General features: G+C 37.7%; 2 protein-coding genes across 4 annotated transcripts in view; one reads left to right on the top strand and one right to left on the bottom strand.

Moving 5' to 3' along the window:
- The window catches only part of ripk2 (receptor-interacting serine-threonine kinase 2), an 18,255-nt gene extending 14,369 nt beyond the window's left edge, over window positions 1-3,886 (bottom strand). Inside the window, exons 1-4 of the mRNA XM_022677851.2 lie at window positions 3,680-3,886; window positions 2,280-2,433; window positions 1,210-1,365; window positions 436-593 (exon numbers count right to left, since the gene is read on the bottom strand). Of these exons, the coding sequence (XP_022533572.1) occupies window positions 436-593; window positions 1,210-1,365; window positions 2,280-2,433; window positions 3,680-3,873 (662 nt within the window). The 5' untranslated portion in view covers window positions 3,874-3,886. The remainder of the gene's footprint in view (window positions 1-435; window positions 594-1,209; window positions 1,366-2,279; window positions 2,434-3,679) is intronic.
- LOC103022774 (sorting nexin-16-like) lies at window positions 3,703-18,160 on the top strand. 3 transcript variants are annotated; one of them, XM_022677854.2, is made up of 8 exons: window positions 3,703-3,792; window positions 7,107-7,381; window positions 9,401-9,487; window positions 9,591-9,739; window positions 10,643-10,712; window positions 11,404-11,540; window positions 13,129-13,275; window positions 15,660-18,160. In XM_022677854.2, exons 2-8 carry the CDS (start codon window positions 7,115-7,117, stop codon window positions 15,772-15,774), a joined length of 972 nt encoding a protein of 323 aa, XP_022533575.2. In that variant the 5' UTR covers window positions 3,703-3,792; window positions 7,107-7,114; the 3' UTR covers window positions 15,775-18,160. The 3 variants fall into 3 exon arrangements, with proteins under 3 accessions (XP_022533575.2, XP_022533576.2, XP_022533574.2); XM_022677855.2 differs by lacking the exon at window positions 3,703-3,792 and adding an exon at window positions 3,975-4,060; XM_022677853.2 differs by lacking the exon at window positions 3,703-3,792 and adding an exon at window positions 5,470-5,729.

Here is an 18,160-nt window from a genome sequence, read left to right as displayed (position 1 = left end):
CGGTTAGCTGCTAATGATAATATTGTTGCACCCAGCCTTCAAATCTAAGCTTACTGTAAATACACAGAAGGGCTTTATTCACCCAAATAAACAGTTTTCAGAAGAGAAATCTGTGCATTAACATTTAGCACTCATTTGACTTTAAATTAAAATGTTTTTTTTTCCGAATTACAGTTTTGTTTACTTAGCTTAGACCTGCTAAATTAGAAGGAAAACATGGTGACACCCCTGTTCCTTACTAGTGTTGCATAATGTGCCTTATAATCCAGTGTGCCCCATGTGTTTAAAAAAAAAAGAATAGACCAGAAAATAAATGTTTATTGATAGTGTGCCTTAAAATCTGGTACGCTTTACAATGTGAAAAATACAGTATATTATGAATCTACAGTAAACATGTTACAGATGAGAAGCATATCGTGGGAAAAGGAGGCAGACCTGTACATGTCCTGTTTGACATCAGCTCGCCGGGTCTTATTGGGTTCATATTCTTCGGGCGGCATATAGATGACAGTACCGCCCATCTCAGCAGGCTTCGAGCCAGACCTTGTGCTGATTGAGAGCTGCCGCCATTTAGACAAGCCAAAGTCAGCTATCTGTTAAAGGAAGACACACAAGAAACACAGACGTTTCATAAGGTTATGAGGTTATGAGGTCAAGACTCACTAAGACTTATTTAGATAAATCCCAACTGAGGGCTTCTTGAAATCAAGTGAAGCACTCATTAAAGTGGTCTTCTGTGTGATAGCCCAGTTCTAAATATATCCTTTTTAATATAAGAGGTTTATAGAAGGCTGTTTCTGAAATATTCAAGGTCATGCTCATATGTAAATGACCATCTGCTTTTCATACAGAGATTTAAAAAGTTTTAAAAAGGGCCTCTCTTTAATTAATGACTTAAAATACAGTCAGAAGAGTAAAGGAGCTACACAAAGGCTTTTGAAGAAACAAAATTGTGGTTTTCAGAAAATGGTTACTAATAGATATTGATTCTTGGAGTCATGGCCTCTGCTCCCACACAGATTAACATTCCACATAAATGTTGTAAGCGCATGCCAATACATGTCTGAAGGCCAAAACTGACCAAACCACTTTCTAAACTCAATGTGGTGAGCGTAGAGCTGAGGCGAAATTTCGAAATTGAGGAAGCTATGGTGAAAGAGGCGAGAATAATGGCACGCTAATCAAAAAAAGTAAGAAAAACTCACTAACCTTTACATGGTACTCTCCATCCAGCAGAATATTCTGTGTTTTCAGATCATGATGGAGCAGCGGAGGGGTCATGTTGTGGAGGAAGTTGACTCCAAGTGCAATTTCATACAGAATTCGAAGTCGCAGCGGCCAGGCCACCACTGGGTACATGTTTTTCTGCCAAACACGAAAAATGACAAACAGGATGAGCAAAACTGAAATACTGAGATTTGTTATTAAAGGTCACATTTTATAATTTTTTTCCCATTCATTTTAAAATATCTAGTTGTGGTCTCTAGTATGAATGAATTTCATGTGAGCCATTTTTCTCCGGTGTTTCTGTTTAGCCCTGCTTTAAATCACTGAATTAGTGGTCTCTGAAGAAAAACAGGATATTGGCTCTTGCTCAGAACTATATATATTTATACATGCAAACAGATCGCCTCTGATTGGTCAACAGCACTGCAGCAGAGAACATAACCTCCAGCAGTGAAAAGTGGCGTTGATAATTTCTTTCAGCTAAACTAACACTACTAAACTCTAAACTCTTACCTCAGACTTGCTGATTCAGTGCTTGTGCAGTTTTACCACGGTGAAGACCCAGAGTCTGCTTTATACTTTATATCATAAAATCTGTACAAATGGCGCCCGCTTTGACCGGTGTTCTGTCGAGTTGTGCTACCCTGTCAAACCGTGCTTCACTAATGTATATTTAAGGCCTTGGTAAAACGCAAAATCAGCCGGAGATCAGATTTAAACCTGTAGTTACTTACACAAGAAAGCTAACGCTAACTAGCTGGTGTAAACAGAGCTGTAAGCTCTTTAGTTACTGCACCCCGGGTTTAGTTTACTAATTAGTTTACTAATACACGAGTTGATGCTTTTGCAGATCGACTCGTTTTTCGGAGTATTCTCTTTTCTTTTCTAGCTACTGCAGATAATAGAGGTTATAGAATAGTTCCAATGCAGCATCGTATACAAATCAGAGAAACTTATTGTATTTCACAAAGAACTAGAAAAAGTGGATTTTAGCGGAAGGAGACCTTTAAATGAAGCATATTAAATATGTGTTTAGTTAAAGTAAACCTTACCTCGTGCAGAAGTTCATCCAGAGATCCATTGGTCATGTACTCTGTAACTATGCAGAAAAACTCAGGCTCGTTGCACACGCCAAATATTTGAATTATGTGGTTGAACCGGGCCTTGTGTAGCACCTCAGCTTCTTTCAGAAGACAATTTCTTTCCCTGCAAGGAAGTGTACAATTACGCAAAAAGTGTTAGGGATTCCCCTTCTCTGAAACAGCTGAGTAGTGCTTACAACAGACAAGCCACTGCCGTCAAACTGTTTCTCAAGCATGACATGTGATTTTAGCTCTTCTTATCGTGCTCCTCCTGTACTGCTATTAGTGAATTAACTCCACTTTCTCATGTGTTGATGTCACACTGACACGAAATACCACCATTTAGCTGGAAGGTATGGCCAAAATGACACCACATCCTGGCATCTGCTCAACTTCATAATGAAATTAAATTCTTCAAAATGTTGTTAGATGCTGATCTTTTGTTGGTTTTATGTCATTATCAGTTGTGTCGAAAATTTAGGAAATAGATTCTGAGGCAGGATAACACCCAGTTACTTCTGAATCTTAGTTTAGCAATTGAGACTTTTATTTTATTGATCATAAAAGCTAAGAGCTGATGACAACCCAGTTACACATTTATATCTAGCAGTGAAACAATATTTTGCCAGCTCCAGGAGACATTGTTGTCCCAGTGACTAGTACACTCATCAATATACTGCCTTTTAAGTGAGAAAGAGCATATCCAACTCTATAAACTGTGGACAGCATTTCTCCAGAATTTGTCATAAAAAATAATGTCATTTAGAGCATTTATTTAATATAATATGGCTAAATATAAAATGGCTAAAATAACAAAAAAGATGCAGAGCTTTCAGACCTCAAATAATGCAAAGAAAACAAGTTCATATTCATAAAGTTTTAAGAATTCAGAAATCAATATTTGGTGGCATGTTCTCCACCAGTCTTACACACTGCTCTTGGATAACTTTATGCTACTACTGGTGCAAAAATTCAAGCAGTTCAGCTTGGTTTGATGGCTTGTGATCATCCATCTTCCTCTTGATTATATTGTAGAGGATTTCAATTTGGGAAAATTAAAGAAACTCATCATTTTTAAGTGGTCTCTTATTTACTTAATTATACTGGTTTATTATTATCATCAGTTCTAATACAGTACTTTTACCTGAGGGTGGATTAAAGCTAACCTTACTCTATCAGTATTGATGAAGGGAGAGTAAGTAAGCTAAGCTAGCCGGCTAGCTAACAGTAGCTAGGTTACCACATGTAGTTCACAACAAAAACAGCACTAAACTAGCTAAACTAAAGTATCGCAGGCCCCGCTGTGTCTGTCTCTCTCTCTTAGCTGCTGCGGAAAAGGCCGAACCGGAGCCCCGAGTCCTTGAGCTCACCTCTCCCCGACGGGCGAGTCCAGCTTCAGGCACTTGATGGCGACGGTGGTCCTCCAGTCGCTGTGCAGCGCCCGGAACACGGTGCCGAAGCCGCCCTTGCTGATGTAGTGCAGGTCGGTCAGCTTGCGGTAGGGGATCACGGGCAGCGCGCTGGTCAGGCTGCCGATGTTCACGCAGCCCATTGCGGGCTCCATTGCGACCGAAAAACGGAAACAATGCGGAGACGGTCAGCGCCGCCGGTTAGCGAAAATCCCCGCGGTGCGCCGCGGACGAGGCGGCCGAGCCGGAGCGTCTGATTAACGGCATGACTGAGGGACAGGAGGCGGGGACGGTGAAGACTGGCGCTCCAGCCAACGATAACCCACTCGACTGGAGAGAACGGTCGGTTTACGGAGCTTAACAGGAAAAAATCTCTAATATTAAAAAAAGCTCTAATAAAACGATATTCGGTAAAGTTTCCGATAACCCAGAAAACTGCACGCGACCTGCGGATGATTTATAAACTTAACGAAAAGAAACTGTCAGCGGTGAATCTGCGCTCTGTCACTAGCCCCGCCCCTCTCTCCACCGCCCCGCCCCTCTCTTTTTTCATCTCTCTATCTTTCCACCCCCTCTCTCTCTCCACCTCTCTATCTCTCTAGCAGTCTCTCTACCTCTCTCTTTCTATCTCTCTACTACTAATATGTTAGAGAGGTGAATGAGTTTAGTGAAATCTGAGATCATCACAAAATTATTGCTGTTTGTGGCCAAAATATTGTATTTTGGAAACAGCCCAAGGGATTTTCCAAAATACAGCAATGAAAACAGGTCAGCAGTGTGCTAAAACAATTTGCTATTTGCTATTAACTCTATTTACGTAAATAGAGCTGAGTCTTCTTTTGTGTCTTCCCCTGTGCACGTGTGTAGTTTTAAGACAGATATTCCTGGAAGCAGAAGCTCCATCAGATCTAAATAACAACAGCTTATCGACTTCAGCTGTTCTGACCTGTGATTGTCGATGGGTCAACATCAGTGTTTCGTCACATTCTCCAGACCAATTCAAAGCTCCTGATTAAGGCTGTATATATATATCTGTCTAAGCACCCTCACAGTCATGCTCCTCGGCCAGATTAAATCTAGACCTGGAACTACTGTGACTCTTAAAGTGGTTTGGGAATTCCCACGATGTAATAGGTTTCAGGGAAGTTCAGCAGATTTCTGGGAATCTCCAGCACTCTTAAATTAAACATCTTAAAATAATAACATTTAAAAAATCAAGTATATCATGTACTGTTTTGTTAATTATTTTAAATAATTATATATTTAATTGTGTTTTATAAATAATATTGCCAATACGTTCAGGATTTTTTTTTGACAGTCTATTGTTATTTAATTTGCCATAATATACTTTTTCTTTGTAATATTATACATAAAATAACACTTAGGTTAGATGTGGACCTAAACCTTGTCTATTACACTATTTTTCTTTATATATTTATTTATATAAGTTATTTATATACTGTTTAGCTTTAAATGAACTAAATTATCAATTCTACACACATTTAAACAGCAGCCCTTTTTAAATATATATATATATCATAATGATCAAAATCATAATGATAAATATTCTCAATTTAAAATATTTCCAGCTGGCTCTGCTCGCTGTCAATCACACCCCAGCGTCTACGCCCCGCCTCCACATGAAAACACTCCAGCGATTGTGTGCAAGTGCGGCGCGGTTCTTTTTAATACCACCTGTTTTCAGACATGTCCCGCCCCACGTGAGCTCAGATTCGCTAAAACGGTCACACCTGCTCTTCTAGGATTGGTAGAATCGACGACGTGCTGGCGAGTGCGATCTGGGAACCAATCAGAGCGCAGGATGCGGAATGCCACTAGTCAATCTCAGCGTATGGGGGCGGTGCTTAACTCAAAACGGGTGGATTTAAGATGCTGAAGCTGTCAGCTGATTTTGGAGCAACAATCTCTCCTATGAAACTCGTTTATAACGGGTATTTCACTCCTGCTCCTCAAAACACTGCGATTATCCTCCATATTTAATCTGCTGCTGGTAAGTAGCTAACCTGTTAGACTTATTTACTCAAATAATTTGCTGTTGGACAGAAAATAGTTACAGTTAGCCACTAATTTCTATGTATTTAAACCACATTATGTTATTATAGGGTTTAAAAATAGTAATATGTTTATAATAAATACGTTTCTGAGAAGGTATATTTTTGTGGGCACCACGTTTTTAGGTTCATAGATGTCCTTCAGATTTAGCTAGAAATGTTTTTAGCTAGAGGATGTCTGTTATTTCATGTTAATGTGGAGTTTTGACATTTTATTTTATACCAAAATGTTTCAAAATAGAATAAAATGATCCATGGTGAATGTGCTAAAAGCTAAGAATTTTCACTGGATTTCAGAACCTTAAACCAAATGCCTGTATGTTCCAGATTGAGGCTGTATGATAAATCATATTCTTATTTCTCTTTCACACAGTAAACGCACACACCAAACTGCTTCTCTGCCTGGGAAAATAAATGCAAAATAGTACCAACAGTAAAATTTTTTTTTTAACAGATTTAACAGCACTTTTTAAATTCTAATTCTTATGTTTAATTAAGTTCATTTTAAATACCAGTATGTTCTGCATTGTAAAATCATCCAAACTTTGAAGAAAAACAAAACCAGAATGTTTTTTATATATTTTAGATTCTTCAAAATAGGCACCTCTTGCTTAGATTAGACAGCTTTGCACATCTCTGCTGGACTTCCTCAGTCATTTTTAAGAGCTTGTTAAGAGTTAATTACTTGAATTTTTTGTCTCTTAATGTGTATGAGAGCATCGGTTGTAAAGTTGTGAAGAGGTAGAGTTACAGGTATACAGTGAATAGCTCTATTTAAGTAATGTTACAATCTATATTATGAGAAGCAAGAACTACTCAACTATGTAAAGAAAAAAATATTTAAAAGAAAAAATGAAGTTCAGGCAATCTGAAAAGAATAATTTCAACAACTTTGAAAGTATCCTCAAGTGCAGTTACCGCAAAAACCATCAAAAATGTTATGATTGAACTGGCCCTCATCAGGTCTGCCCCAGAAAAGGAAGAGTAAGAGTTTCTAAGCCTTAGAAACTGCAAGTTAACAGAACTCCGGATAAGTGCCACCTACAGATGCATCACAGATTATTTAAGTTTTGGTTAACACTTTGTTTAAGTATTAATTTCTTCAGTATCCTCCATATTTAGTACTTCAGTATTAATTTACAATGTATTCTAGAACTTTGTCCAAACTTTCTTACTTGGATAAGTTGGATTGGATAAGTAAAGCACTGTGTAAAAGGTGCTATATGAACACACTTGTCATGCTTTTTCCTAATCTTTGACTTAAAAAATATGTCCTTAAAAATTCTACCCTTTAATTTTTGCTCTACTTTTCACAGCTGCAGTAATGGCCGGCCCATTTGTTCCAGTCCCCTACCCTGTAGAAAGATGTCCAGCTATCTGGCAGCTCAGACACGGGATCAGAAGGACCTCCAGCCTCAGCAATCTCTCCGTCAACTCGGACTCATCCCTCTCACAGAACGCCTGGGTGAAGCCAGGGCTGAGGAAGATGAACAGTTTGGACTGCAGAGCCAGTAGAGAGAGTCTGTATGAAAGACCACCCTTAGCCACCTTGGTGGGCTACGAGGTCATGGAGGAGAGGGCGAAGTTCACGGTAAGTTTCTTTCAAATGTTCCTTTTAGAGGGTTCAGTTAAGTTTTGTTCTATTGAACAAACATACCACTGCTAATCAGCTCAAAAGTCAGTTGTGTTTGTGGATTATATTCGTATAGGGCTGATTTACAAACAAATGTAGATTAAAAGGAGAACTCTGGTGTAAAATAGACTTTTGCTGTAGTAAAACATGATAAAAAGTCAAACTTACCTTTGATTAATAGCACACCTTCGTTCTCCCACAGCGGTCTGAGATCCAGAAATTTTAACAGTTTGTCCAAACACCCTTCAGACTGGGTGATACAGGGCAAAATTTGCCCCGATAAATCACTTTTAACGTTTTACGTTATCCAGCTCAAAGTAGCTCCACACTAGCTCCTTGCTAGAATCTGGAGAGCCCTGACATTTAAAACGAAGAATTAATAACTTAAAAAGTGCACAAGAATCTTATTAAAAAACACTGTTTACATCCTATAAGGTGAGCTTCAGCTCCAAGTGCGGCCATCTTTGAACTGATAATAACATAGACATAGTACTTTTTATCTTGTTTTAATACAACAAAAGTCCATTTTACACCTGAGTTCACCTTTAAAATGCAACCAAGCTCATGAGGTTTTTGAATTATAATGAATGATAAAATGAAAAAAAAAAATGCTTTTCTGGCAAGCCTTTGTTTACATTCCTCCCCTTTCCTTCACTGTCTCGCTCGAGGTGACTGTAGTTTCCGCCGGTTCTCATTTTTCAGCCAGTTCTTGGGCTCCCTATCTTCTTATAAGAGCATTTTTTTCCGAGGCCATGTCCCAATTCACTAGCCGGGGCAGCAGTAGTGTATTGGACCGCGACCCTGACAACACAGGTTTGATCCTGCAAGAGGAGTGGTGTGTTTTTTTTTTTTTTCCTTTTTTCTTGGGTTTACCTGCTTTGAGATCACTGTTCTGCAACTGGGTTCAACAACCCTCTGGGCTGGAGAGCTACTAACTTAATTGCCAACCCCTGATCTACAAAATGCAGGTTTGAATAAGTCTTGTTGTGTTCAAACCTCCCTGAATATAAACTGAAGTGGGTGACTATCAGACAGTCACACACACATGACGAAAGAATCCGAGCCACCTAAACAAGAGCCACATTGATGCTGGCTAGAGGACTGGGTCTGAACATCTCCAAAACACCAGACCAGTCCCCAGTATTCAGTAGGGAGACCTAATTAGGTTTGGTTTCTCTTCTCATGTTATGCAAATATGAGTAAAACCTGGAAACCTGTTGCACTAACAACGTACTCTAACAGCTCTTTCTCAGAATGCAGGGTTGAGTAAGTCTTGCCGTGCTCAAACCTCTCTGAGAATAAAGAGAAGTGTGTGACTCTCTAACAGTCATGCACACATGACGTTAGTGTTGAACCTATTTTTGAAACACCACCAAAATTGACGATTGACTGAGAAACACTGGATTTAAGTAAGTAAATGATGTGTTGGTTGGTTGATGCTGCAGTTGGTCTGCAGGTTTAGGTTCAGCAACAGTATGTGCTGAAAGAATGAGGTCAGCTGACTACCTGAATATACTGAATATAGACCAGGTTATTCCATCAATGGATCCATTATTTTTAATTCCCTGATGGAAGAAACGGGCATATTCCAAGATGACAAAATGCCAGGATTGATGGTGCTGGAATTGTGAAAGAGTTCAGGATTCAAGGAGCATGAGATCATCATTTTCACACATGGATTGAGAGAGAGTTCACCACAGAGTCCAGACCTTAACCTCATTGAGAATCTTTGGGATGTGCTGGATGGAGAACAGAGGCTTTGTGCAGCGGTCAGACTCTACCATCATCAATGCTGCTGCAAGATCTTGGTGAAAAATTAATTAATGCAACACTGGATTGAAATAAATAAATCTTGTGACATGCAGAAGCTTACTGAAACAATGCCACAGAGAAAGTGTGACGCAATCAAAGCTAAAGGCGATCCAACAAAATATTAGAGTGTGTGACCATGATTATATCTCTTTCTTTCTGCTTCAGGTCTATAAGGTACTGGTAAGCAGAGAGCCGAACGAGAGCTGGGTGATTTTCAGAGGATACACCGACTTCTGCAGACTCAATGATAAGGTCAGGAGGACGTGTGCCTGGTTAGTTGATTGGTCAAGTCATGGTAAAATTGTAGTAGCTTTCTAAAAATATTCTTGGCTTATTTATGTGTTTTGTGTTTTAGCTTAAGGAGGTGTTTCCCAAATTCAGACTTGCTCTGCCGCCCAAGCGCTGGTTCAAAGACAACTATGACATGAACTTTCTGGAGGAGAGACAGCTGGGTCTTCATGCGTTCCTCCAGAACCTGGTTGCTCACAAAGACGTCACTAACAGGTAACCAAGAAAGCCAGCAGTGTCATAGAGCACAAGATATCAGACATCCCAGAATGCAAAAATTAATTTCAGGGAGGTAGGCTATAGACCTGGACTTGGAACAAAACTGTTCACCGATTGGCTGACTCACAGACTCATGAATATGCACACGAGGGGTGAAAAAGAGTCTAGATTTCTATATTTCAGGAGATTTTATATGACTTTTTTTATATACTTTTTTATGATTTATGTGGTAGACTCCCCAAAAACTGGGAGACTTGGGAAGTCTGAAACATTTTTAGACACAGTACCATACTTTTTCCGTAACAAAAGGTAATGATATATACTATATATATAGACTTTTAAGAAGAATTAGGACAATTGCTTAGTTAGATAGTGATTCTTATTCTCTTCTAACTCTTATAAAATAGGGTTTAAAAAGAGTTTATACTGCTTTTGTTGGAGTAAATGGTATGTAAATGTCTTGGGATATGTTGCATTATTTTACCTGGTGTATCAATATCAAATATCTAGGTTTTTCTTGAAGTATAGGCACTCTAACACCCTTAATTTTCTAAAGTTACTGCTTCATTACTGGTGCTAATCGAATGAATAGGGTAAAATAACCTGCGTTGATTATATTTCAAAGGTTTTCAATTTGGTAAAATCAAAGAAACTCATCATTTTAAAGCTGTCTCTTATTTTTTTACACAGCTGTATAGGTCTGTAATTTGTTACTCCTTTTCTTAGTCATCAAATTCAGCTTCTTTGGGGTTGATAAAACCAATAGAATAGGTCACTCATGAGCCTTCATACACAGGCCAAAGGCCCTGTAGAGTAGAGTGATCAGTATAAAGATAAACCATCAGTGAAGACACAGCAGTTCTTTTTCTGCTGATTGATTATCTTGTCCTCTTTTCTCAGTGATGCAGTACGAGCATTTTTATGCCTGGATGACCCACCTGGTCCTTTCGACAGTCTGGAAGAGAGCAGGGTGAGAGCACTCTTCTTAACAAATCTTTAGAAGTAGCATTTTGGCACTGCATTAGCTTTTTGAGATCGGCATTTTTAACAGTCGCTGCTATTGGAATATCCATATTTCTTAATTAACGTATCTAAAGCTTTTCATGCATCTAAAAAACATCTAGAGATTTTTTTTTCTAGAGATAATGTTCTAAATAAAACATACAACATACAAAGGACCATTTCATGTATATCTCTCCATCTATTCTGAAGTCATAAGAAGTGTTTCAGCCTTTTTAAAGCAGGATAATCGAGTAGTATCGCAGCGCATTTGGAGGAAAGCGCAGCAACTCGGTTTCGATATACCAGCTCACAGATGCAGCCTTGTGCTGATCGACATCACCCTTTGGAGTGATGAGGGGAAAGTGCACCATCTACTGTACCCACTCAGAGAGAGTAAGATCAATTGTGCTCTCTTAGGGCTCCGGCAGCTGATGGCAAGCTGCATGAACAGGATTCGAATGTTCGAGCGATCCCCCATTGGAAAATTTGAATGTTGAGCAGAAAATGTCTAATCTAATTAATGCACAGGCTACATTAATCCATGCTTTTTTTTTTTGCAGCTTTTGATTACACAAAATTAATCTAAAAATCCAATACCCACACCCATTCACAGAAAGTACCAAAGATAGTGTATCTTTTGCACCTCTCACCTGTTGCAGGCCTACTGTGAGACGCTAGAGGAGACCAACCATCGCCTGCAGAGGGAGCTGCTGGACAAACAGAGAGAACTCGATTCTTTGAGAACAATCCTGGAGGACCGACAGCTCCAAATCAGCAGATTGGAGAAAACAAAGAAGTAATGTAACCACATGACCTGTTTTGTTGTTTGCTGGGAAAGCAGAGGCTGGAAGGAGAGCATTGTCCTCCTGCTGGAGTCTGGGGAACAAATGACTCTGTTCAAATGTTTATTGTCCTCTGGGCAATGAAGCGTAATGTTAATCTGTTATGTGAATTATGTGGATCTACTGGCGCTTATTTTCCCTGGAGGAGAATGCAGGAGGAATATTTGAGACAAGGCCGTTGATTAATTATAAGGGAAGCACATAAACATTCGGATGGGGCCAGATAAGAGTTTAGCTCTGGCAGGTAAATCATGATACTTCCGTCTTTAGTTCAGTATACAGGTCAGGGTGTTTGTGTCAGAGCTGCCAGAGACTGTAATACGCTTTTCAGTGTTTAACAAATGGAGAGATTAATTAAAAATATGACCTGGTTAAAGCATGCCCTACATTATTTTGAAGAAAATAATGTACTTTGGTTGGATTACATCAGGCTTTCAGGATTAGGGATTTCAAATCCTGAAGGGCCAGTGTCTAGTGTCACACTTTGGTTTTATCCCTGCTCTGATGTTAGGTACATTGTTCAGTTAATTGGCAGGTTCAGTAGTTTGAGCATGATCATAACTCTGGACAACAATTATCTCTGTTCTTTAAAACTCGACTTGGTGTTTAAACCAAGTCAGAATCAATCTTGAGTCCTAGGGTCTGTGTAGGGTTTGGATACTAGTCAAGTTTGTTTGAGTCGTTGAGTAGAGTGTGGACTACGGCTCTGGAGAAAATTAAGAGACCACTTCCGTTTCTGAATCAGTTTCTCTGATTTTGCTATTTATAGGTTTATGTTTGAGTAAAATGAACATTGTTGTTTTATTCTATAAACTACAGACAACATTTCTCCCAAAAGTTTATATTTATAAAGTTTTAAGAGTTCAGAAATCAATATTTGGTGGAATAACCCTGGTTTTTAATCACAGTTTTTATCATGCATCTTGGCATCGTGTTCTCCTCCACCAGTCTTACACACTGCTTTTGGATAACTGTATGCTGCTTTACTCCTGGTGCAAAAATTCAAGCAGTTCAGTTTGGCTTGATGATCAGCTTGTGATCATCCATCTTCCTCTTGATTATATTAAAAAAAATAATAATTTGGTAAAATCAAAGAAACTCATTTTTAAGTGGTCACTTATTTTTATCCAGAGCTGTATGTGGAGCAAACTGTGTTGAATCTTGAGTCTTTTCGGTACTTGTCCGATTGGAGTCTTGAGTCTCTGTGGAATTTGTTCTGAATTGTACCTTAAGTCTGTGGGGTCACAATTAAGTAAATTAAGACACATATTCTTATATTAAGTAGAACTATCTGCCAATGGGGTGAGCATTTTTTTCTTAGAAAGATTTCTTTAAAAAAGCAATCGCAATGTCTTAAAATGAGTGAAGTAAGACTAAGCAATAAGCAAGCACACAAGAATCAATCAATAACTTGACTACTGACTTATTTCTTAGTGCTTATTATGAATTCAAATTACTTAAAGTAATGTGATTAAGATAGTTATTCCTATCAGAGAATAAAATAAGATTTACATTGTTTTACATACTGTGTTTTTTCCACAGTGGCATCTGCAGTGCCCAGGAAGAGAGAAGTGAATTCCTGGCAGTGCATGTTGAGAGCAGTGTTGAGGCTGGTGTGAACACAGAAGTCGACACAGAAGAGGCCTTTATAGCAGTAGAGATGGACTACACCATGACCCCGGACCGAAGGTGATGACTGAATACACAGGATACAGAATATACACAATACCCCAGATATAATCATTCTATCACTGTGTGTGATCTTAGTGTGGCACTGGAAGTAAGGGCTATGGTAGCCACTAGGTACTGGAAGACTATACAGTAGTGGTGATGTGAACATGGGGTAAACATGATTACATTACATTACATTACATTACATTACATTTGGCAGACGCTTTTGTCCAAAGCGACTTACAATATTGAAGTGCAAATAATAGAAGAGGTTAAGTACAAAAATAATAGAAGTTAAAAATAAAGCATCTATAGATAGGGCCTTAAGGAGGTCAGAGGGAAATAATGGGATAGAGGAGTAGAGAAGAGGAAGAAGGAGATGAGGTTAGAATTAGTTAGTTTGTTAGAGGTGTTAGGAGAGTAAGTGCTCTTTGAAGAGCTCTGTCTTCAGGAGTTTTTTAAAGATAGTGAGAGATTCTCCTGATCTGGTAGTAGAAGGTAGTTAGTTAGAGGTGTTGGGAGAGTAAGTGCTCTTTGTAGAGCTCTGTCTTCAGGAGTTTATTAAAGATAGTGAGAGATTCTCCTGATCTGGTAGTAGAAGGTAGTTAGTTAGAGGTGTTGGGAGAGTAAGTGCTCTTTGTAGAGCTCTGTCTTCAGGAGTTTATTAAAGATAGTGAGAGATTCTCCTGATCTGGTAGTGGAAGGTAGTTAGTTAGAGGTGTTAGGAGAGTAAGTGCTCTTTGAAGAGCTCAGTCTTCAGGAGTTTATTAAAGATAGTGAGAGATTCTCCTGATCTGGTAGTAGAAGGTAGTTAGTTAGAGGTGTTAGGAGAGTAAATGCTCTTTGAAGAGCTCTGTCTTCAGGAGTTTATTAAAGATAGTGAGAGATTCTCCTGATCTGGTAGTGGAAGGTAGTTAGTTAGAGGTGTTAGGAGAGTAAGTGCTCTTTGAAGAGCTCTGTCTTCAGGAGTTTATTAAAGATAGTGAGAGATGCTCCTGATCTGGTAGTAGAAGGTAGTTTGTTCCACCATTGGGGAACTCTGTATGAGAACAGTCTGGATTGCTTTGTGTGAGTGAATAAAATAGCAAAGTAACAAATAATAAAAACTTTTTTTTTTATGCTGTTTTTATTTTATATAAAGCCATGGCGTGATAATCACAATATAGCAATATAGCAAAACCCTTGACGTATGCCTTATTACTGATTACCCCGTATAACATGATTATAGCTATTTTGTTTAGACCAGTTCATGAAAACATGAAACAAATGCCTAACTTGTAGTTTGTATAGCATATAATCTATATACAGTAGCTAGCGTAATGGCTAACTTCCCTTACCCTGAATGTAGTTAATTAATCAAGATGTGTGCAGAAACTTGATTTAGCAGCTAAGAGTATCCAAGTCTAAATCAGAAACTAAATGGGAAGTTTTATGCATGAATCACTGTTTGAAGTCAATTTAAGAACTTGGATTTCTTTACACAAATATAATTAAAAAAAGAGAAATTCACGAGTGAATCTACCACCACCACGTGTTTTCATGTCGATGAGAGAGTTGGGAAAATGGGAAAATGGCCTGTGGCTTAGGCGTCGCTTTTTTATGCTGTTTTTATTTTATTTAAAGCTATGGCATGATAATCCCAATATAGCAAAGTAACAAATAATAAAAACGTTTTTTTTTATGCTGTTTTTATTTTATATAAAGCCATGGCATGATAATCACAATATAGCAATATAGCAAAACCCTTGACGTATGCCTTATTACTGTTTTTTGTGTTTTTGCACATTGATTATAAGCTCAATACAAAAAAAAAACGTTTATTTGTTTAGAATTAATTTTCTAATCTTAATCCATGTTAAATTATAATAGATTCGAGTAAAGTCATTTAGACATCATTCTTGTGGCCTGATTTACTGATGTTTAAGTCTGTGGATCCTTTTTCGTTGTTTCATTGTTTGTGTTTTAATCTTTCGGAGATCTGTTCTTAATATATAGGTTTTTCTTAAATAATAGGTCTATGCTTCTTCAGTGTTGCAACGTTAATTAACATCATTCTGAACAGATTTCTCTCATTCAAACAGCCTGAAAATGTTTTTTAAAGCTCTACTTACTCAAAAAATGTTGGGTTTAAATCGGGCTCGGGCTCAAAATGACAGTGTATAAGGCGGCTCGGGTCAGGCTGGATATTTTAGGCCCGATCTAAGCTCTATTTGATAACAGTAAAAAAGTGGATTTTTTTTCCCTAAAAATGCACCATTAAGGGTTTATATTTTCACGCAAAAGAACACAACTTAGTTTCTGATTTTAACCTAAAAAAAGTCTCAAAATCTAAAATCTATCAACTGCTTTAGAAGAATCTTTTATTAACTAAACATTTCTGCTGTGTCTCTTATTCCCACCAGTTTAGAGATCCAGTTGCCAAAGAGAGGCTATGGAGCTTGCTGGAGTGGACCATCGACTGAGAACCAAGAGTGTGCCTTCTTCCAAACATCTGAAGTTCTTGAAGACCAGGTTTAGACCACTAATGTCCACACTGACTGACTGGAGCTCTTACTACTGTCTAACTATAGATTTGATTTATACAATGTATTTATTTCAATGGAATTACACTATTAACCAGTTCACTTATAGACCATTTACATTTGAATTAATAAAACAAACATGAAAACATGACAAATCATACCAAAAATGTAAATGAAGAACACAATAAACAAAGAGTGAGAAATAATTAATTTAGTATAACATAGTAATACCCTTTAATTATTACCACTAGTGACTGTAGGCCTAAGTGACTATCTTCTTGAATGAAGTTGGAAGTTTAGTTTAAACACTATTAAACAGCACTAAAATGGCATTTGATATGTTTACAGAAAGACTGCACTAAGATGTTTATATGTGCCCTGAAAAAAAGTTTTTTTTGGAAAAAATTGTCTTAATTGTTAGTAAGTATATATTTTTAATAAAGACATAAAACTGATATAACTGTCATTTATAAATAAGTAAATCTTAACTAAATCTAATAATAATAGCAAAACTCTTATATATATATAAAAAAAAAACTTTTCAATACCATTTTTTTCAATACAAAGTTCCAAAAAGCCTTTTATGTTATTATGTGTATGCACTGATGTTGTTCATCATCGTTGTAAATACTGAGAAAACAATATATAGTGCAGGCCAAAAGTTTGGACACACCTTCTCATTCAATGCGTTTTCTTTATTTTTGTGACTATTTACATTGTAGATTCTCACTGAAGGCATCAAAACTATGAATGAACACATGGATCCATTGATGGAATAACCTGGTCTATATTCAGTATATATTCAGGAAGTCAGCTGACCTCATTCTTTCAGCACATACTGTTGCTGAACCTAAACCTGCAGACCAACTGCAGCATCAACCAACCAACCCCACATCATTTACTTACTTAAATCCAGGTGGAGATTTTTTTGGGGTATGCAGTGTATTTTGTATAATATTTTAAATACAAGTTTACAGACAATATACTCTATGTAAACATAATAAGAAGCTGTGGCCCTCATATTAACAAGGCATGCTTCACAATTTAAATCCACCATCTGAGCTTCTCATCAACATCAGGTGGTCAAAAGCTCCCAAAACCAAATGCCAAATGTGAACTAGTTTCAGAAAGCCTTTCACATTGCATCAAACATTTGGCCAAACAACTCCACATTTCAGTTCAAGTTCCGAAAGAGAGAGAGAGAGAGAGAGAGAGAGAGTGTGTGAGAGAGAGAGAGAGCAAGTGCAGCATTTCAGCGTGCCAAAAACACTGTCCTATCTGGCAACCCTGAAAAAAGCTTCTCTAGCTCAATTCCACCCTGTAGTAAAGAGCATATCATCTGTAATACTACCTCTTGAGCAACTCCTCAGTTTTGACAGGAACATCTCCATTCAGATGGTCATGAATTATTTGATGTTGTCATCTTTTTGAAAGCTGCACCCTGCAGAAATAAACATGTCAGAGTTTGAGTTGTCTGATTATTAACCTTTCTTAAAAGTTAGGAGTTGCTTCATGATGTTTTACAATGTTTTATAATGCTAATTAAATGTATTTACAATATACAAGGTCATGGAAACATTGGATTGTATTGGATTGTTATTTTTCTGGGGCAGAATGAGGTCAAATTTATAGCTTCTTTGTTCACCCTGCTCACAAGTGATGCTTTCAACTTGTGTGTTAAACTTGGTGGTGGTAGCATTAGATGTGCTTAGATGCAGTTTTGCTGTAGGTGTATATTAACCTTTATTAAAAGTTAAGAGTTGCTTCATATCTTTTTATAATGTTTTATAATACTAATTAAATATATTTACAATATACAAGGTCATGGCGATGTTGGATTGGATTGGATTGTTCTTTTTCTGGGGCAGAACGAGGTCAAATTCATAGGTTCTCTGTTCATCCTGCTCACAAGTAATGCATTCAACTCTGAATACACTGTATCAACTGTTAAACTTGGTGGTGGTAGCATTAGATGTGCTCAAGATGCAGTTTTGCTGTAAGTGTATATTAACCTTGCTTAAAAGTTGAGAGTTGCTTCATGACGTTTTATAATCTTTTTATAATGCTAATTAAATGTAATTACAATATACAATGTCATGGCAATAGTGCATTGTATTGGATTGTTCTTTTTCTGCTGCAGAATGAGGTCAAATTCATAGTTTTTCTGTTCACTCTGCTCACAAGTGATGCCTTCAACTTCAAAAACACTGTATCAACTGTTAAACTTGGTGGTGGTAGCATTAGATGCTCATATGCAGTTTTGCTGTTACTGTATATGTGGGTGTGTGGTGCAAATGTAAGGACAATTCGATGTTTGTAATTAATGTGTAATTTTATTTCATTAAAACATACAAACCAAGAGGTCTGGCACAGGCCTGTAA

This window comes from Astyanax mexicanus, chromosome 8 (genome assembly GCF_023375975.1).
Source record: "Astyanax mexicanus isolate ESR-SI-001 chromosome 8, AstMex3_surface, whole genome shotgun sequence".
Taxonomy (NCBI): Eukaryota; Metazoa; Chordata; class Actinopteri; order Characiformes; family Acestrorhamphidae; genus Astyanax; species Astyanax mexicanus.
This window is presented reverse-complemented; position numbering and strand designations above follow the sequence as displayed.